General features: G+C 43.4%; 1 protein-coding gene across 6 annotated transcripts in view; it reads right to left on the minus strand.

Annotated features, from left to right (window-relative positions):
* The window catches only part of LOC124946820 (protein rhomboid), a 236,201-nt gene that overhangs the window by 72,946 nt on the left and 142,932 nt on the right, over nucleotides 1–20,323 (minus strand). For all 6 annotated transcript variants that reach the window (XM_047488126.1, XM_047488127.1, XM_047488125.1 and 3 more), the window contains one exon: nucleotides 18,939–19,051. In XM_047488126.1, coding sequence (XP_047344082.1) covers nucleotides 18,939–19,051 — 113 coding nt within the window. The remainder of the gene's footprint in view (nucleotides 1–18,938; nucleotides 19,052–20,323) is intronic.

A 20,323-nucleotide genomic window follows, 5' to 3' on the forward strand; every position in this document is an offset into this window, starting at 1 on the left:
TTAATGTACCGATTGAGTTTCACGATGCAACGATCTCAAATCCCTTTTCGTCTGACGATATCTACGTGATATCAATCGTTTTTTACCGAGTACGTGAAAATCGACTTTTAAAAGAAAAAAATTTGCGTATCACATGCGGAAGTAGGAGGTTTTTACCGAGTGACACATTTGCTAGTAGGACAATCGTGTTACGAGAGGAAAGGAAGGAGAAAAGATGAGATGAGAAGAGGAGGGGTGGGAGTTTTATCGAGATAGAGGAAATTGACTTCTGGCAGGTAGGGACGCGTGCTCGGACTACGTACGGCGACGATAATGCTGTCTGTACCGCTTTTGCACGTCGTGCACCATAAGTTCGTAAACGTACTTCGCTTTCGAGCACCGCGTAAAAAAGCTCACTTTTTTTCACACACACGGCATTCGCCGCTCGCGTAAACCTGCAAGCGCTTTGCCAAAATCAACGATAGCTGCTTACCTAATCTCGCCTCGACTCTCTCGCATTCGACGAAAAGCACGCTCATCCTCTCCCGCATCGATCCCTCTGCATCGCCGCCGCCCTTTCCCTCTATCCTTTTTCTCGCGCGCGCGAGAGAGACAGAACGAACGAAAGGTGATATCTTTACTTGTAAAATCGAAAATAGAGAGAATTCGATAGAAAAGCTTGCGAATAACGTTTGATCAAACAAATTGAGAACGTCCGATAAGAACGCATTCATTGGCATTGATAGGAAACAATCGGTCGTAACACGTAGAATACTGATCCGCATGTATCTCACGCTTTCGCTTTATTAGGAATTTTGTGAAAAGCGTTTCGTCTGGTTTTGTCCGAACGATACCTTTGACAACATCCTATTGAAAAGTAGCAACAACAGCAGCAACGATAGAGCAAGAGAAACAAAGAGAGAGAAACGAATCCTGCGATTCTTGCAAATTCGTACGATCAACCGGTCATTCCATTCCCGTTAACGATCCGATTATTCTTTCCTCTTTGTCCCTTTCTTGCCTTCTGCATCGTTCTCTCTCTCTCTCTCTCTCTCTCTCTCTCTCTCTCTCTCTCTCTCTCTCTCTCTCTCTCTCTCTCTCTCTGTCTCGTTCTTTTTAATGAACACAGCACTTTTGTCCCGAGGCGTAATAGCTTCTCCTCCTTCCTCCACCCCCCCCCACTCTCTCTCCCTTGACTTTTTACCGAAAATACTTCGTCATCGCGTCGAACGTCAATTTGTCTAGCCGTCGGAGACAGACGCGAGGTATGGCAATATTTTTTTTATATTTTTATTTTTTCCCCTCCGAAAATGCAATCCTTCATAGGCAAATTGAATCGAGCCGCGAATTTGTCAAGCGACGTTATACTTCTATATCCCTTTTCGCATTTTCCTTTTATCCAAATATAAAAATACAAATCTAATAGCAAAGAAAGATGAGTAACGATCTAATATGGGTCACGTTTAAGGATCTTTCGATATGAAAAGAATAAAAAGTGTGAAAGCATCCAAAGGGATGAGAGGAGCGAAGGAAAGAAACGGAAAGAGACAAACAGACGCAAAAACCATAGTGAAATTTTTCATACTCTTCCGTTACTAAGGACACCACATGGAAAGAGAAAGAACCAAGTTAGCCAGTAAATTGCCGAAGGAACGGATCAAAGGATCGCCTTGGTGCTTCTCCCTTCGGCATTTTCTTCTTTTCTTTCCTACTGTCACGCCGCGTGCACTCTCTTACCGTTGCGCGCAACATCGGTTCGAAATATCAGAATATTCAGATACTTTCTGGACACGAAGGTGCACTCGAGCGTACGGAACTGCCTCGTAAGAAGGACGAAATCCCGAAGGATGCCTTTGAGGAATAGTTCCATCCATCCAATCTCATATCCCTCCGGCGTAGCTTTTGCTACGTACAAAAATTCGATGTATCGTGGGAGTACCGTCGAGCCGAAGAGAGATCTCTATCTCATTGAAACGATTGTACCGAAAATTCTTATAGTCTTTTTTCTTCTTCTTCTTCTTCTTCTTCTTCTTCTTCTTCTTTTCTTCTCTCGACCTATCATCCACCCTATTCTCGTCCAACGTTTCTTCTCTTATAAATACCCTTGTAACGTTCGATAGAAATAATTAGATACGTTAATTACAATTTTCCTTATGCACACCATTCTCTCGTCTTTAAAATAAACGCACTTCCCGTTAGACGCGAGTCGATCTAGGTCTCAATCGAGCACCGATAGTTATGACTACTTGTTAACAGCTCGATCGATAAAGTAAACCAAGATTTCGATATATTTTCCTACTTCTTTCGCATTGAAAAAGCTATATCGTGCTTGCACGAGCAAATATATGATAGACATATACGAACGCTCTATGCCATCGATATATCGTACAAATATTGCATAGAGATATCCATTTCTTAAGCGGAAAATATCAGTTTCGAAGACAATGAAAGGGTTAGAGACGGTGCACGTTCCTTTCGATAAAGTTCCACTTTAGTCACGTTCTAATGTAAATAATAAGAAAGTTATTGGTAGGAGAGACCTGGCCTAGGGCGATTCGAGATAGAACGTGGCTCGGCTGATTCGCGCGATCGTTCGCATAGTCTCTCGTCGCTCGCATAGTCGGTCGCATAGCCGACGGTATGTCGCAGTTGCGGATGGGGCGGTTAAATCGGCGCAAACTCGGCCGATGATGTACGACCGTACGGTAAACCATCGTCGCCACCGCCACCAACAGCACCCACCCTCGCGCCTACATAGAGACACAGAGACGGACACAGACGCATTCGCGTAAATACGTGGGGACGCGAGAGCGAAGCAGAATCTACGACCGTCCCTTATCCCCTTCGCTGGTAGTCCTTCTCTTCCTCCGACATACTCTATATAATAGCATACGTATATCCCAGCAACATCCGCGCGTACCCTTTCTCCACAGAGACCGCATTCCAAGCCCGACAACAATCCACGCTAATTGTTGGCGCACCAAAGATGCCCGACAACCGAAATCTCTTTATCGCTTCTTTTATCCTTTCGCTTGTGTGATTCACCCCCGCCACTTCGATTCTCTTTTTCCCCCGTCAAAACGAATCATACACACAGATAGATATACATACGTATCTATCTACAACGATGCTTTTCTTTTTTCGCTCTTTCAGTACCGACTGATAAACGATCGACGAAATGTTTTTTCGAAAATCGTAGCCGCGTAGTACCATTCGTTGTAACGATGGCTCGTTGCGGCTCAAAAAAGTCTTTCTGTTGGGATTAAATCGTTTCCGTTCGCCGCCAGACCTATACACGCGACTCTACGTATGTCCGTGTGTACGCGTAAAGATATATGCACTAGTAGTATCTCGATAAAAAAAATAATGAAAAGGAAACCTTTTTCAAAGGGATTCCGTTAAGAGAAAGCGACCGCTCGAGAGGAATTTTCCTTTCTCTCTCTCTCTCTCATGTAGATTTCTTTCCAAAAGAGATGCCGCATACGCTCGACCATGAATGAAAAGATTTAATATCATGAGAAATTCTTTCTTCGGTCTTCTTTTCATGCGACTTACAAATACCAATCGTAGTTACCGATGCATAACTCTTTTTCTCCAGTTAACAACACCAAGAGACGACAACAAGGAAATAATAGTTGGCTTTTGATCGTTTATTTCCATGAAACGTCGATTATTATTTTTCGATCAAAATCACAACGGACATAGTTATGGAGGAACGTTTACTTAAGGTCCCCTTATATCCTTTGCTTCGAGGATTATCATCGATCGAGCGCGATCATCGAACGTTGAAAAAATTAGTGATATAAACCTACGATACAGTCAGACCCCGAGCCTACCCTACCTAAAGAGATCTTTTGAATTTCGAGATACTATTGCGCGACCGTCTTGATAAGTAAGAAAGATTAGGGAGAAAAGACCAAGCGATAAATCTACGTCGCGCGAAAAGCCAATAAATCATAATCCGTAAACGATGTAGAACTTTGGTACGTCTCGTACAGACAAATCAGATGTTGTGAAAGCTCTATAAGCGTCTAATTTCCAGCCACGTCCCATTCGTTATCCAGAATCTTTTTCCAACGCGTTCCGACAGTTATATCTATATATAGATTATGTACCGTCCAGGTTATTCTAAAGGAAACGATTTATTCTTTTGCGCGCATTGGATCCGTCAGAGGCGATAGATAGAGGGGAGGGGAGGAGGGACTCTCGAAATAGAAGAATCGAATAGAAAAGAGACGGAAAAGAAAGATGAGAGAGAACGATTTTTCGAAATAACGTAGAGTAATTCGCTTAGTCCGTGGCGCATATAGTACGTGCGCGCAATTATTGTCGCGCGTAACTTCAATCGCGATCAATTCGGCAATGAGCCCTAGGCGCTAGAGCATGAGAATTTCTGCGAGAGGAACATAAGCGTGGACCGGCCGGCCTTGTCTGGCTTTGCGATGGACGAGAAGAGGAGAGAAAGCGGCAGGAAGGATAAGGGTGAGGGGAGCCGCCGTACGCCCATACTCTGTCGTGTACCACAAGGATATTGGGCCATGCGTCATAGGTACGCATAGCTGCTACGCGACCCCAAACGAGCCATTGTTCCTCGCGGCGAAGTGTATTCTCACCATCTCGCGATTTCATATTCCACCGGGCGCCTAACACTCGCGGCATCCAATAATTTTCCGAAATTTCAAACAGCTCTCGCTCTCTCTCTCTCTCTCTCTCTCTCGTTGATTAATCGACACACTTGGACACCTTCGATCGATCCAAACTAAACTCCGCTTCCTATCGATCATGCGTATTATTCTTCCTTCTTATCGAGCGCAAAACAGTAGGTAGATACATTCTATTACGCTAGAACGAATCGTATTCCAAATTCATGTAGCTTGGCACAAATATACCCCGGTAGATAATTTTCGTTGAATTTCTAAAGAGACTCCTCCTCTTTCTCCTAAGGCGAATACTCCCGGTGTCGCTTGAAAAGACAGAGACAGAAACGGTTGACGAAAATGTAGAAATTTGCATGAATAGCGATAACGAGGAAGATTCGTGAAGGGAAGAAATGAGAAGGAGAAGGAAGAAGAGAGTAGGCGCCTTCGTTCGAGTGATTCCCCGAAAGCGTAATTTAGGTTACCGTAATCCAATCTTAGATCAAACGTATATACACACCTTTGCGATATCTAAAATTACCCTCTAATTCGTTTTAAAAATGATTCTATGTGAAGATTATGACGTGAGCGTAAGAGATTGATGGAGGAGAAAAAGGAAAAAAGAATAGAGAAGGAAGGGAAGAAAAGAAAAGAAAGAAAAAGGAATGAAAAGGCGTTCTTGAAGGTTGGCAGAACGTTCGATAGACGACGGAGACGACGACACTCGACGGGAAGCGACAAACGAGAGTAAGGATAGCGGTGAAAATAGGAAAGACGCAAAGGGCTAGAGGAGAGCCGGTTGGACAGGCTAGCGAGAGTTCGAACGCGAAGGTTATACACCACGAATCCTGGTGCTCGTTAGCGCCGGTAATTGTCACTTGTTAGGTGCCAGCTTGGTAGCAGCCTGCTGCTTCCCTTTGCCCTACACCCATCCAAGTCCATCTTGCTGGTTGTCCTGTTTCCCGGTTTATCCACGGCAGCTTGTCCTTCCGTCCGTCTCTCTCTCTCTCTCTCTCTCTCTCTCTCTCTCTCTCTCTCTCTCCTTCCCTCCAACCCTCTTTCTCTTCTTCTCGAAAAGCCTCGCCAACGGACGAGAGCTTTTTCGAAAGGCACTTCACCGTCGAAAGCTCGACCGGTATTCTCCCCCGTCGACGAGTCCTTTTATTTACTCGCTCTTTCCCCTCTTTTTCCCCTCACCGTCGGAGAGACTCCCGTAAAATATTATTAAGGCACGAGAAGGATAACGACTTTCCGCTCCATCCACATTCTTTCGAAGACCCTTATCCGTCCAGAGATCAGGACGGATGAAAAAGTTGCTAATGCGTGTACACGCTCGGACTTTCCCTCTTTCTAAATTCGATTGGATTCCAAAAGAAAGAATAGACCTCTGAGTAACTAGTGGTTCGGGTCAATCATATTTCAGACGCGACTCTAGCAGAAATAAGTAGATATACGTGTTTGTTAAAATTTCGTGGAATAATAAAAGAAAGAAAAAAAACGTCGGTATTTTTCCTTCGAAACGAGATCGTATAAACCGGGAGAAAAATTTGATCCTGCTAGAGATAGCTTTTACTTATTCAGTTGCAAGCGGGAAATTTACAACCAACTTTTCCCTCTCTCTCTCTCTCTCTCTCTCTCTCTCGCGCGCGCGCGCGCGAACGCACGAGTATCTCTTCTCTCTTTCTATTTTTCTTTCTTTATATGTAGCGTGACCACGTACGAAAATGTGTACAGGAATATTCATAGAGTCGTCGCAGCCATTCGCAATGCCATTGTCTATACATCGTGCGTGTGTGTGTTTGTTTCCGTAGTACGAGAAACAGTTAACTGCCTATTCTTTTCCTCTGGAATCGATCCATATTCTTTAAATTTCAGTAAATTCATATAACAAAAAGTATATCCATTAGAGATACACATGCATCGATATTATTGAAAGAAAATTTCTTCCCGTTTTATCATCTCTATTTTAAAAGGTTGCTTCAAACTTTGGTTTTCCCTAGATATTTGCAAAAGCACAATCGCATCGTAGAGAGTTAATCGGGAAAGCGAAGACCCGCGATTGCGAGACTGCTTCATTAGAGATAGAGTAAGAGGAAGAGAAAGAGGGTGAGGGGAGATAGAAATAGAAGAGGAGAGTATGGGAGTCAGGGACACGGGCAAACGATGGGTACGGGGCAGCGGCCTGTGCAAACTCTAAATCGCGCCATTGTCGTTCGGGGCACTTACGCGAACATGCGCTCCTAAAACGGCACCGTGTTTGGCTAGTTTCGCACGATTTCGTCGACGCGCTCAACCCTCTCGCTCGTGTGTATCGCCAACACATGCTTCTGCGAAATTACTCTTCCAAGCGTGCTAGCGAGCGAGAGGGAGACACACACATATATACATATATATATATGTGTGTGTGTGTGTGTGTGTGTGTGTGTGTGTGTGTGTATATATATATATATATATATATATATATATATATATATATATATATATATATAGACATACCGAGTGAGCGCCTCTACGTATCGGCAGCCATAGCAGACAGTTTTTTCAAGATTCGTCCGACAAGCTCAATAAATAGGATTTGTTTGTGAAAACAATGGGCCCATGCTTAACGGATTTTATTAATGGCTCGACGATAAAATGTCATTTTATTTTACGCACCGATTTGTGACAACACTTTGGAATTTTCGAGTTTGCCAGTCATTGAAAGAATACGAAGATAGAGATGGAGATTGAAAGATAGAGAGAGGAAGAGACAATGATAAAAGGATTAAAGGAGAACACGACAGCACTAGGAAAGGCCATTTACCGTAGATACGCTTTATTATCGACATATGTATGCGTATCGCGTGACGAGGTAGATAATTAAATAGGCTAAGCTTAACACTGCCGAGAGTGTTACGAAGCAAATTATTTTGGCGATTAGAGCAAGCAAGTGAAAAGGAGGAGGGGAAGAGAGAGAGAGAGAGAGAGAGAGAGAGAAGCAGTAGTATGTCCCAACGATCGAGAACCGAAATGCAAATAAAATCGTTCATCCGGAAGCCAGCACCAACGCTTTTGGTTCGCTTCGACCAACTTCGTCCGATTTATTTTCCAACGTTCTACGATTTTTGATGCTGTATTCTCTCTCTCTCTCTCTCTCTCTCTTTTTCTCTGTGCCGATGTTCGATCGCCCATCGCGCGTATTTGTACCTCGTACGTTCAGGATACGTTAAAGCTCAACACAGTATCGTAGGACGAGTGTTTCGCAGTTTCCTCCATTTTTTCGATTTGTTCCGCGTGAATAAAATCGATTACATTATCGTACCGTGCGTTGCAATATTTTGACAAGAACTAGAGATAGATATATACATATATATAGAAAGAGAGAGAGAGAGAGAGAGAGAGAGAAAGATAAAGAGAAATGGTACACAATTTCGTGCTTTAGTCTCTCAGGATTCTCTTGGTTTCTCTCACGAAGGTAACAACGCCAAACGCAGTCCCAAGAGCGATTCGCGTCCAAGTAAAATACTCGACGAAGGACGGCTAAGTAAATACGCGGTGGGAGTATATTAAATTTGCGAATTCACGAGCGTGCAACGGGACGGAAGGAGAGTTTTCGCATGAGCTTTAGATTATTACCCCCCCCCTCCCGCCGCCACCCCGCCCCGTTTTCGGGACCTGCCAAGCGAAATTTACTATTATCGTACTACATTAGTCGTCGCCTCCGTGTGTCACGACCTACAAATATAATATTCGACGCGTAGGCGTGAGATGGAGAAAAAAAAAAGAACATAATGGCATGCAAAATAGTTTGAGAAACTTTATTTCTTTTTTCCTCTCCCTTTCGATTTTATTATTCACACCGATTTCTTCCTTCCCACTCGAAAGAGACACGCGAGCATCAAAAATTGCAATTAATTTTCACTCCTTATAAACTATTACATTCTCGTTCTCTACTTGACGATTTACAAAAGACCATGCTATTAAATCGTTTCATTTTAAATTGTTAATTCATACTCTTATTAATTATAAAAACACTTTTAGCACCGCGACAGCGTAGTGTCCGAAATCGCTGAATTGAAAATATAAGGGGAGTTTTTCATTAACCAAATGAAATTTTGTGAAAGCAGAAAGGAATTTGCTTATCCACGAACGACCGACGTAGGATCCTTTTGTAATCGATCGACTCGATATGACTAAACGTCGACGATTTAATGGTCATTTTGTCGGGATCGTGCAAAATAGGCTTCGTGAATGATCGCGATAATTTCCGAGACGTTGTTTGTAATGAACGGCTGTGCTAAACACGCCATGGAATCCGCAAAACAGATCGGTAGTAACGACAAATCGATGCGTACGAACGTAATTGATCATTAGCGCGAACGCGATCGTAGTAACTCTATCAACGGCTGCCTAACGACAAACCGCATCGCAACCCTGACCGGACGACATTTGCGATTTATCAATTTAAAGCTTGCACCACGTTATTATCCCTCCGTTACCGTCGTTGATCCTATATAATCTATAGCTACGCTATACACGACCAAGTAACTTAGTTGCTTTTGACGATGCACTCGATAAAGAATTTTCAAAAGTCGAATTTATATATCCGGTCTATACGTTAATCGGGGTACAGCATCGATCCACGTAATAATGATATGCGACCGTTATTAAATCTTCGTAGAAAGTCGACGCGTTAACGCGTTCGTGTGCGTTAGTTAAGTACCCTACTTCTTTCCGCTAAAGTTTCGCGGAGATTATATTTCATTTTCCTTTGTAGCCCAATGGGAAGATTATTTTTCCACCATTGTAAAAATGTAAAGCGAGATATTAAAGGGATCGCCGTTAGTCCGCCTTATTTCGTTGTAGCTCTCGCGTACGTGTGCACACATAGGATACGTATTTAAACGTAAAAATTCACTTTATACGTCGGTTTTCAAATCCAAAAAACGGATAAGCTTTCGTTTGTAAATCTCGTATGATAAATGGTAGCACATCGGATACACGGTTTGGCCGCTTATCGTTATTTTATGTTTCTCTTAAAGCGTTCGTATAGGGAAAATATTTCGTGCATTGGCCGCCGTATACGCGATCTCGCTCGCGTATTATAAATGAAAAAGTGTCGACGGGACGAACGAAGAATGACGTTCCGAAAACACGCGCCTACGATTTCATAAAACCGATAATCTCCGCGCGTTTCTGCGATAGACAGGGGAAATAGAACATAAACTTCTTCGACTATGGCTATGACATACACAAGAGGGAGCCAGGAAAGAATTAAAAATCGCTTTTATTCTCATCGAATCTAACCTCGAGGTGAATTTAACTTGGCAATTACGTTTAAACGAAACGTAAGTCTTTTTCAAAGTCGGTTCGGATAATCGACAGCATTAGCATATATTTTTCAAGTAGTTCGATAATTCTTACCCTATTTTACATTTAAGTATGTAAATCCTGTATTTTTGAGTACCACCAAGGTCCACGTCGCCGTAGGTAGCTCCCATCGGAGAAGAGGAAGAGATTATTTCCATCGGGATAAACGATCGTAAGAGGATTTTCATCTAGAGTTAGTTCGCGAGTTTTACGCGCGGCTCGCTGATTTCCGAGAGAAAAACTCTCGCCCTTCCGTCGATCGTCCGAGCCGCTAGACGATCCTTCTTGGTAAACCTTTGATGCGACGATGATGAGGAGAGCGGTTTACCTTTGCGAGCAAATTAAAAAGGTTGCGAAATTCTCTCTCTCTCTCTCTCTCTCTCTCTTGCGAAATTAAAAATATTAATTCTTTATGCACGAGATAAAGGTAATCGCTAAAATCTTCCGAGCGAATCATTTTTGTGATTATTTTGTTTCATTTGAGTATGTTGTATGCCGGGTCGCGTTGCGCAATCGACATTGCACTCGGATATATAGACGTGCCATTGAAACAAGCGCTACCGAGTCGCTTGTCATTTTTCAACAAGATCCCTTTGGAAGAAACCTTATTAATACTTTAATTCGTTCGGAAAGGACTAATAATATAACGATGCTTATCGTACGAAGGACGGTAAAGAAATGAATAAAACAGGCAAGAATTAAACGCCTACCTTATTCGTCCTTTAGAATGTAATATCTATTTCCCCCCGTAGTGTGTATATCGAGCTGAACTTTTTGTCCGTCGCATGTTTTTGTTTCGCATTGAACACGAGAGATAGAGAGAGAGAGAGAGAGCTTCGTTCTTCTTGTCCGCTTTCGAGACACTAACGAAACACAACCATCGTCCTCTCTCCTTATTTACTTTTCTCCTTAGTCAGGATAATAGAGTGACGCACCAACCTGTCGCGTGCTTACTTTCGTTCAGTTTTCTTTCCGTCTTTTTTTTCCTTTTATTCGTTTACACGAGGAGCCGAGTGAAAAGCAATGATCGATCGATCGATCGATCGATCGATCGATCGCTACGATTATCTCTTCCGATCCAACAATAAGATCGATTTTTTATGACGATATACGAGACGATTTTCGTTAATATAATAAATATAATGTAATTCGAAAAGTCGATAATATATTGCGCAATTGAAGCATACAATTTAGATGTTTTGTTTTGTAAATCAAATAAACTACGACGATACGGTGAACGAATTGCAAGTTATTTTTATATTTGCATTTTTATTTGGAAAAAAAATTCCTCTTTTGTTTCGTTATTCCTACGGGATATATGTAAAAGCATAATGAAAATCGTTCTCCTTTTCTAACTGACATTCTCTATTCTCGAATTGTTACTAAGCCCTACTCGTGCTTATTTTCAATAACCATTTTTTATATAAATCTCTATGTTTCCATCGTTTTTAGCGATAGGAAAAAAATTTCTCCGAGAGATACACTTTTTTTGAAAAGATGAGCGTTACGGCACAGAAAAATGAATTGTTAAATACCATATTTTTTGCGATAACAAAGAATGAATTTAGAAAGGAAATTCAAACCCGTTGGTACGCGGACACGTTATAAGAATAAAACAAAAAATATATATATAAAAGAAAGAAAAAATAAAAGGAAGGAAAAAAATCTCAACGTTTCGTCGGTTTCAAATTTCTTCGCATATTTTCTGCAATTTTCTCTATCCAGCATGAAGCAGCGTCGGGAGACATTATTTTCTGACGTAAAAACGTTAAAATCGAAGACATTTCGTATCTCGAAGCTTTACAAAGAGAAAACAAAATAAGTTCGGAAGAAGAGAGAAGGAAGGTGCGGGCGAGAAACGTTCTCTCCATCGTTCTCGAAAACGTTTCTTGGCGACGACGAACGCGAACACGCAACAAACGGAGAAGAGGATTTTTATCGGTCGAAAAGTTTCGCCGAGCGATTCCAATTTATAGCACGATACTATTTTATAACGCGGAACTAATGGTTCGATCGGACGAACGAGAAAGAGAGATAGAGAGAGAGAGAGAGAGAGAGAGAGAGAGAGAGAAAGCGCAACGTGAAAAGCGAACGAATGTGCGAGGGAGGAGAAAAGAGCAAAATAAAAAAAAAAGAAAAAAAAAGAAAGGAGAATCGGCAGGCCTCTTTCGTGTGTCTCGCTTTTCCATGTCACGGAGGAAAAAAAAAACAAAAAACAAAAAAAAAAAAAAAGAGGAAGAGAGCTCACGTTCGACAGATGGTGCCGACGGACGATGAAGTCCGTTGAGACGCATCGACTCGAGGAAAACTTCACGTTTTTTCGTCAACCTCTACCTATCTACTATGTAGGTCTATCTATCTCTAGGTGCGATTTCCCCGCCATTTTTCCGCGACTACCATTCTTCGAAGGCTCCACACAACGCGTTCTCGTTAATATTCTATCGAGACGAATGAAAATGTAGAAAGATGTTTGTTGCCTGACAAATGCTTCGCAAACAATTAATTTGTATATAGGCGAATGTACACAGTAGCGTAGTATCCTATGCGTATGTATAATACTTTTATCGATTCGAATAAATAACGTTGGAGTTATCGAATAAATGTTAAAACGTGATTACACCAACGGAAAGTGTTCATTCTGAATCGATTAAAGAGCGATACATTCCGCATGTTTTACACCGACGAGAGAGGAGACTTTAAATTATTTCCACGTATATTCGCCACCACTCCCCCCCACCCCCATCCTTCACCGTCAATATTTCCTCTATATTTTCCATTGGCCAAAGAGAAAGATTATTCGGTGAAAGGGGGGAGGGGGAAAAAAAGAAGAAAAGAAAGAGGGGGGGGGAAAAAGAGAGAAAGAAAAAGAGAAACAAAAAAGAAAGAAAGAAAGAAAAAGGAAGGAAAAAAAAAAGACGCTATAGCTTCGAACGATAAGATAGCGCGCGCTCCTTCTTCCGTTTAGACGGAAGGACAAAAAGAAGAAAGTAAGATTTACACTTTGGGTCGCCGTTGAAAAAGTGAGACAAAGCGCGCGATCGACGTAACCGTAGCGGCCAAACGAGAGACCGACAAAGAACGAACGACTTTGAAAAGATCGTACGTTGTTTATCCACGTTGCCGTCTCCTTTTATTTCGTCTTACGTCGTTCGATTTCTATGGGTCTCTTCTACGAAAACAATGCTTCTCCTCGGTCTCATAATACAAATAAATTATACCGATAGAATCAAACGTAAATAGAAATTTAACGATAGTGTCGTCTCTCTTTAACTGGGCTTTCCAAATTAAGAGAGGGGATTATTTGATTAATAATAGCAACACTTTAGAAGGAACGCGTTATAACGGACGTAAAAGGTAAGCGAGGAAGTCTCTCTGGGGAGGATCGCGATCCGTCAGGCGATCCTGACGATTTTTCTTCAAGACGAAACTTTGCTCGAAAGAAAAAACCGTTCCGATAAATATCGAATAGTTCGCACTCGTAAACATATCCGATTGATGAAATTATTATTATTATTATTATTATTATTACAAACGTATATCGTTCGGAGAATGTGTCTCTATTTTGGAGGCGTTTCTATTTTCGATTCTTATATTTCGGGAGTCTTTAGATCTTTTATTTCGAAACTGTAACATCCTGGTTTCGCAAGAAGAAACGAAACGAAACGAAACGAAACGAAACGAAACGAAAAGCAGTGGACACGCGCCGGATTACGTTCAAATATCTCCAATGGCGATGATGAGCGGGTTTAAGATCCGATTTTATATCCGCGTACTTATCCCAACTGGAGAAAGAAGGCGTGCGTTATTTACATGATCGACGTGTGCTGCGGCCTGTCCACTTCGGCAACGACATTGTTGGACGATGTGCCGTGAGATCCTTGCACCTGTGTTGTAGTAGCCTGTGCGCTGTTGATGGGACTGACGGGAGTAGCGACGGTAGTAACGGTCCTCGTAGCCTGTCTAGCGTTATCCTTGACAATTTTGGTCGCGCTCAGTGGCGTGGCGGTCACGCACATTGTCCCACCGACGTCTTGTCTCCACGTTGCCGGCGAGGAGGAGGAAGAGGAGGAGGAGGTACAATCGCGGATCAGCACGCCACAACGATCGTTAGAATCACCAAGGTATTCTCGAGGAGCGGCTGCTGCACCTCCCGAAAGAGTACCACCACCACCACCACCACCACCACCACCGGCGCGAGGAGTCAGCGACACTTTCCGATAGCGCGAAGGTCACGCGTTCGCCTCGAGCGATACCGTGCTACGACGAAGACTCGTCAAGCCACCTCGTGGTAGCCAGAATAGTAACGCCTTCGACAGATCGTAACGTAATTTTCTGAGGCTGCTTTTGTCGTTGCCGATCCTCGTCAAAGACGTCCTTTCGCGATCGGGTGCGCGATCGCTCGCGCGAAATACGCGAGCTCTCGCACGTTCGTCCTCGACGAAACGAGGAATCCGATTACGCGCCACGGTCCCTATTCTGGCCACTCTTCCGTTCCTTGTTAACTCGACGAGCACACACACACCTCTTTTCTCTTTCTCGTTAAACGAGAGAAAGAGAACGGATTCGTAGAATCCCCGATCGTTCGGCCAATGGAGACGGAAGGAAGAAGCGCTCCCGGTGACAGGTGTAGGAGCGCGCTCGCGCGCGCGATATATATCGCGGCCAGGAAACGTGTTGTCGCGCGTACGATACCGTACGTTCGCAGGTCCCACCTCGTGGCGCGCCGCGGGCCTACTGAGTGACTGACTGACTGACTGACTGCTTGGAGCCTCGAGCGACGAGCGGCCACGAGCCGCCCTGCGTGGGTGCACACGCGGTCCAACGCGCTAGGTGGGGAGATCGCGCACTTGATAGGCCCTTGCCTGTCTCTCACCTCGGTGGGGACCGTAGCGTGCCAATCGCGAGCCACGCCGCTCGTACGCGCCGCCGACTCGACCCCCGCGACTCCTAGCACGGACGGCATTCGCTCGGCGCACTTCGCACGGTGCACCTCGTAGACTTTTCATCGACGTTATTTTCTTCAACTTTTTTATTCCTCCATTCCCTTGTCCTCTTCTCTCTATATTCCTGTCAGAACCAACCAACCAATCCGAGAGACAGAGACAGAGACAGAGAGAGGGAGAGGGAGAGAGAGAGAGAGAGGAAAAGAGAATATTTATTTGCGTCGCGCAAGTGTTTCGCGAGTCGTTGTTTCGTCGAGTCAGTGCGCGTCCGAATTCGATTGGTAGAAATTCCGTGTTGAAAATTACCAAGTGTCGTCCCGTTTCGATATAAACCGAACTATCCAACACGTGGGTGAAATAATGCATAGGTGGAAAAAGATAGGTGGCGAGTTTTCTCTCGTCTTTCTTCGGTCAACTCGGAGGGGTGATGGAGCTTGATAAACTATTTCGTGTCTCAAAAATGCAAAAATGTTTTTCAATCGCGCGACGCAGCGACGGTGGGACTACGAAAACCAGGTGCAAGATGTTGTTTTCGCCACCCTCGCTACAGAGTCTTGCGTATTTTTCACGAACCAGTAGTGGGCCACTTTGCCACGCCACCTTTCACGTTATCCCTCTATTAACTCGAGACACGTTCGTTGCGTGACCACTCGGACCTGCCATGGATAATCTACCTTCCGAAAACGTGCCCTTTAAGGATTTTATCAACGATCCCCGAGATCGTTCTTTCGGTCGTGTCGCCGACGATCGTTCTTTTTCCTTTTTTTTCTTTTTTTCTTCTTTTTGTGACACTTCTTTGTGCTTTTATTTATTTATTTCTTTTCTCTTTGTGTTTACTTTTGTACGAAACGTTCTTGTTGAATAACTTAATAAATACACGTCTGCGCAATACATTACTCGATTATTGTCATTCTCTGTAATTCCTTTGAAATTCCTCCTCCTTTCCTTGAAATCGTTCGCAATTTTGCTTCGACGCTTTTCAACTTTGACAAAATCTTCTCGAAGGACCCCATATAATGGCTTTAGCCATGATTTTCCCCTTATGTTTTACACGGTGAGCAAGGGAAAAAAAAAAAAAGAAAAAAAAAGAAACATTTGCACGAAATTCTCACAAACGCTCTTTAGAAATAATAGCTCTATTGTTTATAGGGTGCAAAATCGCTTCTTTGGCGATGGATTATGTAAAGATGTTTAGTTATATTTGTCAAAGAAAATTTCTTATTCACTCGACGAGAGAAACGGAGAATGAAATTCAAGAGGGAAGAGAAGCTATCGCGTTGCCTTTTCACGCTATTTTTCAAGGAATATATCTGCTTTTATCACTAGGATTTTCTTCGAGATCTGGAAATATACGCGTTTCGCATTATTCGAGGTACATTTTTCTTTTTTTCAATTTCTCTCTTTCTCTTTTTTCTTTTTCTTTCTTTCTCTTTCTTTTTCTTTTTTCTTCTTCAGAAAAATCCTTCGACGATCGGAAGAGTATACAAGAGAAGTCACGTAACTCGTTACAAAGTCGTCATCTTTCTTTCGAACAAGAGAAAATCCTACGTTGTTGGATGTATCTCGAAGCACCAGGAAAAAGAATTTCTACGAACTTTCCTCTTTGTTTTCGATCTTATCAGTTATAAATATATTTTTGGATACATTCCTTGGAATTTTATAAAAACGGCAAGGTGGTCCTCCAGCCGGGATTCGAGAGAAGAAAATTCGTGTCTCTTTGTCGAGTAAAATTCAACCACAAAGTGGAAAGTGGATGCGTATCAAACATCGAGCAGTGCCAGGGTTTCTCGAGCGTGCTCGATTCGACTTGTTCCCGGCTGCTATTCATAAATAATTCATCGTATCGTCTGCGCGAAAGGAGAGAGAGAGAGAGAGATAGTCGAAGAAACCTACGAGAGAGTTAATGAAAGATAGGCGAAGCGTGGGGTAGAAGGATCGAGGAAAGAGACAGAATATTCCTCCCCCCCCCTCCCTCCCTCCCTCCTCTTCTCCCCTCTCTCTCTCTCTCTCTCTCTCGCTCGCTCTCTCACGGTCTATCTCTCCGACTTTAACAACATGAAATCTTCGTACCGCGATGAAATTCCTGTGTACACAAGATAAGAGAGAAGCACGGCAACCTGCAGGCAGGTTCCTCGCAAATAAAATATCGTCTTGTGTCGAGGCAGAAGGGCCGAGGAAATCGTTGTAGCGGCCGTTAAGAACGAACGAGAACGTGCGAGAGAGAAAGAAGAGAGTTTCGAAGGAAATATGAAGAGAGAGAGGATATTCCGAGCAGGTTCGGAGTCGTGTGCTTGAAATTCGTTGTGAATAGAAGCCTTAAGTCTTGGCGCTAGCGTACACGCGGTTATTCTCGCCTGTGTACACCCCTCGTCCTCTTACGTCCTCCCATTCTCCATCGACTACCGCCGCCGCTGTAACCGCTAACGCACCACCACCATTCCTTCTTCCTCACTTTCGTGATTACGACTACACGAATATATTATCGTAGTAACTCGATTTCTAATCAAAAATATTTCTTTATTCAATGCGAAACCTTTCTTTTCCCTTCTTTTCCTAATTAAACTTTCAAATATTTCGTCTGTTTTCATTTTAACGAAAGCAAGTAAATACCAGCAGTTGTTAAGAACGCAATTTTATAAGAACACGACGACTCTCTTTTCTAAAGCATTTCGTTCCGGAGAACTAGGAGAAAGTACAAGGAGTACTCGAAAGTCGCGAAACTCGAGGGAAGCGCGAATATGCGCGCGCGAGAGAGAGAGAGGCGCCCACGTTGTTTTCAACTTCTATTCGAGAGAAAGAGAGATAGATAGATAGATAGAGAGAGAGGGAGAGAGAGAGAGAGAGAGAGAAAAGAGAAGCTCTGCATCATTAATCACGAAGATAACGAGCTTTAAGGATCGGACGTTACATACAATTAGTTTCTTAGCCTTGGCTTAAGTCGTAATTAGTCTTGGAAAATGAAGAAGAACACCAAGGAGCTTCCTCCGGCAGGCTATCGTTTGCGAAGCGAGTAAGAACGATAAGAGAAGCATCTTTTCTCGGGGTAGTTTTGTTAAAGGTTAAAAGAGGATTTGGTCTTGCTCGTAGAAATAAAAGTAAGTAACAAAAAGAGAAAAAAAGAAAGAAAAAAAAAACAAAGACAAATGTTGGAAATAAAGATGCGAATGAAACGCTTTATCGGCCGATCGGCCACTTTCTTCTTTCAGATTCACCAGGGATATCGGTTAACGCGGTTGTTCCATATAATGTCTTGTAGACATTCGAATGGGGGAATCCGTTCGTCCCCAGTCATATTCTTCCGGAGCGAAGTTAAATCTTTAAATAACGCGCCAGACGTTCCTCCCAATTCGCTCGCGAATCGAAGAAAGACGGGTAAAAAAAGAAAAAGAGAAGAAAAGCTAAAAGAGCAAAAAAGGAGAGGAGGGGAGGGTAAGAAGGAATAAAGAACGGGAGAGATCGTTCTCGTCTCGTTGTGCCAAGAGGAGCAGGAAGACGTTGATGCTTCGCGGGTCGTACGAGATACAAGCTACGTCGCCACTCTTCCTCCTCCTCCCACGCTCAAGATTCCTTCGCATGGGTAACGATGCGGCGTATAAAATGCAGAGCAGAAACACAGTAAGAACGGTCGTCTCCCACCCTTTTCTGTTCTTCAGCCCTATCCTACTGGTAAGATATTCCAGTGGAATAGTAAAACACAGGACCTCGACGTTTTCTTCTTCTTTTCTCATTTTATCCGTTCACCTTGCGCATCTTTCTTCCACTTCCACCCGAAAGAGAAGAACCTTTCTACCCTCCAGCCAACTCCTTTACCGTTTCGATGTCGAGAGAGAGAGAGAGAGAGAGAGAGAGAGAGAGAGGGAAAGTATCGATTTATCCGAGCTCGGCCCTTTATACCGCGCCCTTAGCTATGCTCTCTCTTTTTTTTCCCCCCTCTCTTTTCTTTCTTCTTTTTATTAATTCCAGTCGAATGGAGAAAGGGAGTAACCGATTCGTTTCGTAATAAAAAGATTGATCAGGGATCGGACGTTACCTGCGAAACAACGGCGGCTCGTGCACGAGCAGATGAAAGTCGTTTTCGGAGCACACCTCGCGGTCCCGGTGGTGGACCGCGCATTTGAAGCTTCTCGTCCGCTTGCCGCTCATCTGGAAGCAAAAGAAAGAGGAAACAAAAAGGTGTGTAAAAAAAAAAAAAAGAAAAAAAACGAAAAAAGGAAAAAAAAAAGAAAAAAAAGAAAAAAGAAAAGAAAATGTAGTCCGAGTTTGGAGGAATTTCACAATGAAAGCAGCGTTCGAGAATGTTCTTGAAAAAAGAAAATCTAAAGGGGCTCGGGGGCAAGAAAAATTTGGCACGCTGCCCTCGCATAAAATTTCTCTAGATCAAACGATCCGACGGCTGCTATCAAAGAAGACACGAGTCGAGGGAGTCCGAAGAGGCTGCTAAACGAGGCGGTTTCCCGGAGCTTTGGCAAGATCATTTTGAGTAAGGCCGCTTGCGGTCTTCCTCGAAGCACGAAGTCTGATATTTGGATCAGGATCCGTTAACGCTGTTAGGCAAATGTAAGCAAGAACGCTCGCGGCAAACTTCGAGACGTTAAGTTACGTAGGTGTGCTCTCATCTCAGTTAGGTATCTATGTAAGTAAGTATATACGTATGCATGTATTCCTTCTCTTAACGTCGAGAGCAAGCAGGTGATTGCGCGCGCGCGCACTCTGGTCAAACACAAGAACGTCCTCTTATACCGGTACTTTGCGTTCGTGTATACAAAGCTAAGTACGCGGCCAATAGCGTAGAATTCTAGGAGAGTAACCTATCGGGAAAATTTATCGAAATTCGTTCGCGTTCACTACCGAATCCTACAGTTATATCGAAACGTTTTGCAATAACGTCCTGGCACAATTACCCTTTCGATATCGAATTATTGTTATGAACGCGAGCCAGGAGGCTTAATTACGTACCACGTTATTGACCAGCGAATCAACGAATGTATAGATCGACCTATAGATATTTGGCGCTATTCGCAAAATAGCCTAGTCCTATCTCACACGGAATATTCCCTCCACTGTTCTCTCACAGAGAGAGAGAGAGAGAGAGAGAGTATCGCCTTACGACGCGACGCAACGCGAGATTCTCTTATTTCGTACCTATGCATGGTATGTACCTACATAGAGCGTTACCGTTATAATTCGAAACGTCGTCTCAGCAGCATCCCTCTGATTACGACGCCACTGAACTTCCTTATAGCTAGACGAAGGCGAAGGCGAAAGGAGGACGAGGATCGAGTTTCGGTCTTACTGCGGCTACCACGAGGGGGGATGCGCCAGAGGGCTGTCGGGGGTGGCTCGGTAGAATCACGCATGCGCTTGCACTCCTTGCTTGCACGTTTGATTGCCAAAAAGAAGGCCGAGGAAAGAGGA

Source organism: Vespa velutina, chromosome 2 (assembly GCF_912470025.1).
Source record: "Vespa velutina chromosome 2, iVesVel2.1, whole genome shotgun sequence".
Taxonomy (NCBI): domain Eukaryota; kingdom Metazoa; phylum Arthropoda; class Insecta; order Hymenoptera; family Vespidae; genus Vespa; species Vespa velutina.